General features: G+C 39.5%; 1 protein-coding gene across 9 annotated transcripts in view; it reads right to left on the bottom strand.

Annotated features, from left to right (window-relative positions):
• Positions 1–9,173, bottom strand: part of SYCP1 (synaptonemal complex protein 1) — a 43,586-nt gene that overhangs the window by 860 nt on the left and 33,553 nt on the right. For all 9 annotated transcript variants that reach the window (XM_083617353.1, XM_083617354.1, XM_083617358.1 and 6 more), the window contains exons 25-31: positions 8,935–9,045; positions 6,795–6,887; positions 6,188–6,262; positions 3,376–3,435; positions 3,038–3,187; positions 1,483–1,623; positions 37–123 (exon numbers count right to left, since the gene is read on the bottom strand). In XM_083617353.1, the coding sequence (XP_083473479.1) occupies positions 37–123; positions 1,483–1,623; positions 3,038–3,187; positions 3,376–3,435; positions 6,188–6,262; positions 6,795–6,887; positions 8,935–9,045 (717 nt within the window). The remainder of the gene's footprint in view (positions 1–36; positions 124–1,482; positions 1,624–3,037; positions 3,188–3,375; positions 3,436–6,187; positions 6,263–6,794; positions 6,888–8,934; positions 9,046–9,173) is intronic.

Below are 9,173 nucleotides of genomic sequence, written 5' to 3'. Positions count from 1 at the left end.
TATATGTTTTGGCTTTTAGTAAAATTGTGAAGATACCTTTTTTGGTGTCATGACACATAGGCAAGAAGTTTGTGGATAATCTTTATACAGCTTTTTAAACATTTCTTCCTCTGAAACGATGCTCTTGAAAAGAAATTGTTTTTTTAAATAAATGCATAATAACATCTAGAGTCTTTCTTTTCCTTTTTCAATATACAACATGGAAAAATTATTTCATTACACACATCCAGTTTAAGAATAAGGAAAAACATCCTATGACTTTTTAAACCTAGAGGCCCTAGTTCACAGATCTTTGTGTGCAGCATTATGCTAGGTACATATCAATAGTACTGTGCTAGATGGATTATGGGTCCAACCTGATGTAAGGCAGCTCCTTATGCTTTATGTTGTCACTATGTATGTTGGTCCAGAACCAAGAAGGAAACAAAATGTGGTATTCAACTGAGCTTCAGTCAAAGTAGACCTATTGAAATAAGTAGACCTAACTTAGCCATGTTTACTAATTTCATTTGGTCTACTCTGATTAAAACTTAGCTGGAGACCACCCAAAGAGAAGGGCACTGAGAGGGCTTAGCTGGGAATAGCTAAGAACTGAAGTGCAGCCACAAGGCTGGGGCTGTATAAGCTGTTTTCTGGGAACTAAAACAGGCTGAGTGGCAACGCTGTCTGCTTTTAGGAGACTGCTTGCTTCTTGTATGCATATAGGAGAAAAACAAAGAAACAATTATTGCAAGAATCTCTAGCTCTCTCATTAAGGAAATGAAACCCTATAGCACTGCTTCTAGACCAGCTCTAGACCATCTCACTGTTCAGAGAACTGGGGAACACATAACAATATTATGCAATCTAAAAACAGTGTTATGTTTCATATAAGTATGTAATGGAAACTACAGAAGACTGGATAGACATGACTTTCATTACACACCAAGAAATAATTTGCTTAGTTATATTACTCTATGACATTTCAAATTAGGAAGAATTTCCGATAACAATTAGAAAGATCTTTGGAAAGCTCTAAATCAGGGACATGTAATCCTCCAGATGTTGTTGGACTTCAGCTCTCATAACACCCAGTCAGCATGACCAACAGTCAGTAATGATAGGAGTCCAGCATCTGTGGGGGGGGGGTCCAATCCAAGGGGGGGGTATCAAAAGAAATTTACCAAACATAATATATGCCTCTATCTAAGGTTTTTTTTGTTCAGACCTATGTGAACCTTGAGGGGAAAATTATCTGGCTAGGTTAGTTGTTACTTCATAGGTTCCAAGGGCATCTGATCAAGGAGTAGTAATCATCTGTTCTGGTGAGAAAAGCAGTTACTTTTGGGGGGGGGGAGATAATCCATGGAATCATTTATATGGCTAGGAGGGGGGCATATTTTTATGTTGTAAAGCAAAAGAAATGGCATGTGATAACAAAAAGCACTTCAAATGCCTCTTTACACACACACACATATATATTTCTTATTTTCAAACTAATACCAGGAGGTCGTTCTCAGAGGTATCTGACTGAGTATCCAGTTCTAAAAGAACTTTTCTTTTTTTCTTTGTTACTTCTTCTGAAAGTAGGCTGGTGCTTTCTCTTAGTAATTTAGATTTTGGAGGTGTTTTCACAGTGTAAGTCTATATGGAATAAAAGAAATATTTTTTTAAAATCCATGATGCTAACTTTAACCTTTTTTAAAAAAAGACTCTTTTAAACCTAGAAGCCCTTGTTCACAGATCCTTTTCTTTAGAATTACGCTATGTACAGATAGTACTGTCAGGCAGCTCCTTATGCCCCGTAATTTCTGGGCATGTGAGACCTGTCCCAATATAAGAAACCATGAATGCAGCCCCAAAATATGGAGATTCACCTACATATGTAACATTTTTTTTGTGCACAGAAGACTTGATTTGTAAGGAAATTTGTAGGTCTTGATTGGTTAAGGTGAAAAACATTTAGATTAATGAGAAAGGAAAATATTAATCCCAAAAAGATATATGTAGATTGTAAAGGAGTGGTCCCTACAAACTTTCTTAGGCTTTCCCAAAATAAAAATTTGTTGTGAAATAAATGCATGTGGTTGAAGTGGATTCCAACCTTTTTTCTCAGCTAGCGCTGCATAAGTATAAGCAACTTGCCTAGTGAATGGAAATGCAAAGCTAGCTTTCCAGCCTGCACTGTACTCCCTCTGAGTAAGTGGCAGTGCTGCTGCTGGCAAGGTAGCATTGCAGCTCTGGACCACTGAGTGAGCCGCTTCTGTGTATGGGTTACAGATACCTCTTGGCTGGTTGCAATGATGAGTGTTCTTTCTCTCTGTGTGTATGTTGCCTTAAGACATATATGTGGAAGGCAATTATGAAGTAACAACAACTAGAGTGGCAAGTGATCTTCCCCAGTACGTAACTCTGCAACCCAGCTATCTTATCGGTATTAAATGATGGGGGCTATTTTCGCTAGCACTCTACCATCTGGGTGCTTAGTGAAGCTTTGATAGATGACAAACCTACACATTAAACATACACCCTAAACAAGTTAATGTCAGTGGATGGAGCTTCTGATCTATATTGCTTACTTACAGCATTTAAAAGTGACAAGCTACATTACTGGTTAGCTGAGGATAGAGGAGCCATCAAATCACAATAAAGTGAAGGAATATTGCATCACTCATTAACTACCGTACATAAAGTGGTAAATACACAACACAAAAAATAAAATAATCAGAAATCTGGAAATAAAGGTAACACAAGACAACAAAGACTTGGATCTACAAGCAGCCAGTGCAGTGGGGCAATGCCATGCCACTGCCCTCCTGACAGTGACACTGTTGCCACTTACCAGATGGGGCAGGGCAGCAGTGAAATTTGGAGAATAGAAACTTTAAGCTAAATATTACTTTCTAAATAGTGATTTTTTAAAAAGAAAAAGAAAATCTACTTTTTCATACAAAATTTAGAAATGAGAATCTTAAATCAAACCCTGAACAAATATAGATAAACAAGTAGATAACAAACAAGTACATAAAACTGAAACGTAATATATTAAGAAACAAACCCTGGCAGGTGTCCAAGAAGACTTTTCTTTGTATTCCAACTTGTTCACATTAGCAGGTGTAAATTTTTGGGACATTTTCTTTTTGGAATGAAGAGATGGAGAATCTAGGCTATTGGTTTTAGGTGTTTCCATGAAGGATGTTTGTGTTTTCTACAATTAATTACAGAAAGCATAAAAATATGGAGTAAGTATGAGAAGAACACAATTAACATAACAACAAATATTACTTGAAAATTTTACTACTTCACAATGCATGTATCAGGTAGCTTATGCAATGAAAGTTGAATGCTATATTGTAGCAAAGCATAATAATTTTGAAAAACAGAAGTAATGGTCACCTGATGCCTTTTTTCTTTTTTAGAAATGTCACCTTTATTTGCTTCTCTTGCTAGCTTTTCCTAGACAGAGGGAAATAGTACAACTTAACAAAAACTTTTGAAGTTTTCTATTTAAATATACTTTTTTTATTAGCACAAGACAATAAGGGAGCAGTTAAGTGAGAAGCTCAGAAAACCACTATCAGCTCTACCACAGTTGTTTTTTAAAAGTTAAAATCAGCTATGAAGGACCCCCTACACCCCAAGTGGATTAGTGGATTAGGTTGGTGCACTGTGGAAAGAATGTGCTTACCCCACCACCAAAGCTGCTATACATTCCATGAGGCAAAAACAAAACAAAACACAGGTTCCAAAGTGTAGGATTTCAGATTTCACACATTTGTCTATCTTAATATAGGGAGTCATCTTCCATTTAGTAGGGAATGATCTTAGAAGATCAGAAATCTGATTCACTGCATGTGGAATAGCAGAAAATAGAATGGTGGTTTCAAACTGTTCTTGAGGTCTAATACTCCAATTCCTCAAAAGACAGACAAAATGAATTTAAGCTAATGGCTCCTCCTGTTGCTCTCCTGACAGGAGCAGCCAATGCGAAGGTTGAGTGGGGGGGGGAGCAACTGCATGACCTGGCCTCCTGGCAGCAGTGTTGTTGCAGTTTATCAGGAGGGAAAGAGGAATAGGCAAGGTGGTGGGGAGGTTGGCATTCAGCAAACACACCAGCAGGACAGGTGGACTGGCTCCACCAGTACATTTCATAGCACCAAACTCCCTGCCATCTTGCCGCTTCCTCCCTCCCTCCCTCTCTCCCTCCCTCCCAGTGATTTACCAATACCATGAGGCCAGGTCTGCACCATTGCCCCTTTCTGACGGCCATCCTAGCCTCCAAATGTTGTTGTACTCCAACTCCCACCAGTCCCAGGCAGCATGGCCAACGGTCAAGGTTCAAGGACATTATACTCCAAAAATGACTAAAGACATGGGCTAGATACCTCTAGTATAGGGGAATCCTGTGGCCAATTAAAATTATCCTTTATCTTTGGTGAAGCATTACCTAGATGTGAACTCCATAGTCAAGCTAGATCAAATAATTTTTAAGGTCCAAAAATATATTTCTTTTAATCTTGCCCTGACCTCACTGAGTATATGCTACCTAGCACAAAAGTATCACTGCAAATCTGCAGGAAACTAATGAACTAAGTACTTAGTTTTTGTTTCTGCAATTTCTATGTAAGGATTTCCAGGGTAATTCTCTTTACGGTGCCAGAAGTGGCTTACTTGGTGGGATAGCTGCAATGCTAGCTTCTTGACAGCCAGGTTGCTACTGTTTGACAGGTAGGGTGCTGGAATGCTGGATTGGCTCGACTGGTGCACCTAAACCGTGCCAGTTTCCCCATCACCTCAGCCTCCCCCCACGTTCTCATCATGAGCACCAGTGATCCCAAAGCCAAGACTTACAGCTCTACTGCCCCCCAGGCATCCTCATGAACTTGGTAAAAATTGCTTCTAGTGATTTATTTGTTTGGACTATCACTTGGGTGCTTAATACAAATTGACAAGTCTGAATTCCATTTCAATCCGAATGTGATTTGCTCAGCTTGCATCACCACCACTTTTACAGAGCAGGTCTCTACGTAGCACAGATTAGCCAGTGCATGGCTAATCATGTTATATATATCATAAATGCATTGCTGCACATCACTCCAATCTCTGAGGAGTGCAAGATTCCAGGGGTTCTAGGTGCTTACCCAGGGTTTGTATTTCTATTGGAATGAGGGACAGCGGAGACTGTGGTGTCTTTGTGATACATGGTTTATTTACACATATATATAACCTGGGCCTCTAATGGAGGGGTTCACAGCATTAACAACCCAAGAGGGTCTTGCTTCTCCCATAGCAGCAGCTTTGAATTCAAACAACCTGCTGCCTCCAGCTTCTATCTCACATAACTCAACTCTCCACTCTGGCCTGTCTTTCTAATTACCAGTGAGTTGAGGGAGGGGGACTTACCCATTTGCTGTCTGGCACAGAGGCACATTCTTTGTTACCTTTATGGCCTATTACCTCACCACGAGGCAGCAACAGAGCTAGCCGCTCAAGTACTTGGAGCGGCACACATGCTGTGCACCTGGGGGTGAGGCGAGCCACCTATGGGGGCGGGGCGATCCACCCAGGGGGCGGGGCGATCGGCGCAGTGGCACAATCCTCCCGGGGGCCGATCATGGCATGGTGATACAATCCTCCCGGTGGAGGGCCGATTGCAGCACAGCAGCACAATCCACCCAGGGGGGATTTTGTCGTCCCCCCTCTGTGATGACACCCAGGGTGCACTGCACCCACCGCACCCCCCTTCCTACGCCCCTGCCACGATGCTGTTCCAGAAATTTGAAAACTTACTTAGATTTTAACACTTGTTGGATCCAGGAATTGCAGTCTAATAGACCCCCACTCCTCAAAAAAACTCATAACAGTATGCTTTATGTCAACAGTTTGAATAATTTACTGAACAATACTGTTAATGAAGCTTTTGTGCCTTTTTATTAAAAAACAACTCCTATTTTCCTTCCCTCCCTTTTCCTTCAGGTGTTTAACAAGCATTTGCTTAAAAAGCATTTTTTATAAGTCAGACAATGGTTGTCTTAAAAAGGCAAAATCATCATTATTCCTTAGAAGCATATTGCCACTGGGTGTCATTCACTCTTCTTTAGGGCTATTTAAAAGTAAAAAACAACTCCTGGACATAAGGGAGACATAAAGTAACCCAGATTATTTTCACAGAATTGTGTGCATAAAATTAAAAAACCAGAAGATATACCTTCTCTTCCATTTCTATTTTAAGTTGCTCCTGAAGTGAGGAGAGTTCCTTTTTCTTATTGGAAAGTTCACTTTTCTGAGAATGATAATTAGATAAAAACTTAGTAGCTCAGACTCTATTTAAAAACTCGTTCACATGCTCAACTTTTTCAGAAAAAATACATTAAATTAAATACAATTAAAAAAAATTTTTAACTCAACCTTTCTTTGTTAAAGGATTGCAAAATAAAGTGCCTCTCTCTGCATGGCAGATAGTGATCTGACAGCTACAGTAAAAGCCACATTATTGAATTCAATTCACCATTAATATATATCTTCATCAGTACTCCTTGTCTCGTTTATTTTCATTTCAGTTTGTCCCTCATGTTTCCTATAGATGTACAGGAGTACTATAAATAGTTATAACATTTGTCTACATTTAAGAAAGTTGTCGGTTTCATTTTGACTCAAAATTGGACAGTGACTTCTAGTTCCCACACAAAAATTCCTCCATTGGATTAAAGAAACTGCAGTGAATCATAATAAAATATAGAAATAGGTACTGATGGGACAGTAATGGATAACCTGTAGCCACACCATGGCTGAAATAGTTTAGGAGATATTCTTACCAAAGATCCTATAGTTGATGATACCTCTTGTTCTTTTGTCTTATAGCATTCTAATATTGCATCTTTTTCTTCAACTGTCTTATCGTATTGATGCTGCATAGAGGAGATGGTCATATGTTAATTCACATAACAGCACCAGTCTATTAGCTCTGCTGAAAGACCAGCTCCAGTTGCTATCCCTCTCCCTGAACTGTTTTCATTTCAGCTGATAATTAGCAGCATAATATCTGTTTATGCACAAATCCTAATGGAATTCAATCAGGCTTATTCTGAGGTAAGTGAGTATATAATCCTAGCCTAAAAGAATGGGTGCTTCCAGATGGGTGTAGATTTTGTCTGATTCCCCCCCTCTACTTTAGTATACATGTATATTTATTTATATGAATATAAGCACTAATTTCACAATGGGAAAAAGATATAAAAAAACAAAACAAAACATTAAGTATACAAGTGAACGCAAGTGGAGGAAATATTTGAATGAATGCAACCAAACACTGGTAAGGACTCATTATCAAGCCTACCCAGTGGCAGTGAAGGCAGCAAAGAAGGAATACTTTGCTGCCTCCATTGCATCTTCATCATGTAGTCCAGCAGAGCTTTTCCGGGTTGTATAAGGCCTTTTACAGCCTGGCTCAAAGGAGGTGATAGAACCAATGGTAGCTCAGTGTGACTTGTTTTGCAAAGCATTTTTAGGATAAAATTGCTTGCATCCACCAAGACCTTGACTCTGCTGTTATAGCAGATGAATCTCATGGAGTGTCCAGAGCACAGTCTAGTCCTGTTGTGTTGGATGAGTTTCAGTTGGACAAGATCCTCGGATCAGTCAGGGTGACCACTTCCTCTCTAGACCCTTGTACTTCTTGGCTGATAAAATCCAGCAGGGAGGGAACAGCTGGCTATGCCAAGGAGGTGATCAATGCCTCTTTACGAGAGGGGGTGGTCCCTGTCTGTTTGAAGAAGGCAGTGGTAAAACCACTCCTTAAAAAAAACCTTCCCTGGATTCAGAAAACCTAACAAACTACTGGACAGTTGCTATTCTCCCTTTCTTGGGCAAGGTTCTGGAGCAAGTGATCGCTTGCAGTTTTTTTAATTGAGTTGTTGTTTTTATTTTTATTTTATGCATTTGATATTTTTTGTGAACTGCCCTGAGACCTTCAAGTATAGGGTGGTATAGAAATGAAATAAATAAATAAATAAATACATGTTGAAAGATTAACGGCACATATATCAAGGTAATTTTAATCTACTTTAGTATTTTAACTAGGATATGTTTTTAAGTATGGTTGTATTTTTTTATTTTAATGTTTTACCTTTTGATAGGTTGTATTTTACAATCATGCAGTGTACAAATTTAATGAAATAAATAAATCAATATAACACCTACACTCCCATCAGATAATACACACAACCAAGATTTCAAACACCCCAGTTTTTGGGTGTGTTTTTTTTTTGTTATAAATAAATAAATCACTGACACACCAAAGTAGGCGGGAATTAAATACCATATTTTTTGCACCATAGGCACACCGGACCATAGGGCGCACCCAGTTTTTAGGGGGGGAAATCAAGAAAAAAAATCTTTTTCCCCCCCCCCAGCCCCAAAGAGCAGCGTACAGGCTGCACACAACCTCTCCCTGCCGGAGGGGTTGCGTGCGGCTACGGCACAAGCCAAGGCAGCGAGCAGGATGGATCCCGCTCGCTGTTTTGGCTTCCCCTTTAGCCCCGTGCAGCCTTTCCTTGCCGGGAGAGGCTGCGTGGAGCTAAAGAAGCCATAGCCCTGTTCAGCCTCTCCCTGCCGGAGGGGTTGTGCGCGGCTATGGCACAAGCCTGCATTCGCTCCATAGGACGCACACACATTTCCCCTCAATTTTTGGAGGGGGAAAACTGCGTCCAATAGAGCGAAAAATACGGTACCTCATGAAAATGAAAATGTTTAAATTGCTACAACTGGAGCTACACTTACTTTTTTGCTGCAGCAGATCTCACTATTTAAAAGTACCTTTTAATATATATAATATAAATAATAGCTCATATGTTGGAAAATGAGAACCAATGCAGCAAACATAGCAATCCTCAGCTCCATCCCACATGGCCCTTCTCTTGATTCTAGCTTGTATGTATAAAAATAAGTTGTGTTTACCTTATGCTTTTCCATAAGTGCTACCATTTCAGTTATTTTGTGCTGACATTGAATGTCGATTTCTTTCTGCTTTGCTACTGCTTCATCAGCTACGAATTTCATTCTCTCTGCCTATTAATATCATATGTGAATGAAATAGTTTAATGAAATAATATTGATATTCAATAATTATATGTGGAACCTATGAGTTAAATTCAGTGGCTGCACAAATGGAACAGACCATCTGAACCAATATGGAT

This window comes from Podarcis filfolensis (genome assembly GCF_964270895.1).
Source record: "Podarcis filfolensis genome assembly, chromosome: 6".
NCBI lineage: Eukaryota > Metazoa > Chordata > Lepidosauria > Squamata > Lacertidae > Podarcis > Podarcis filfolensis.
The sequence above is the reverse complement of the archived record's forward strand: the minus strand, read 5'-3'. Positions and strand labels throughout refer to the sequence as shown.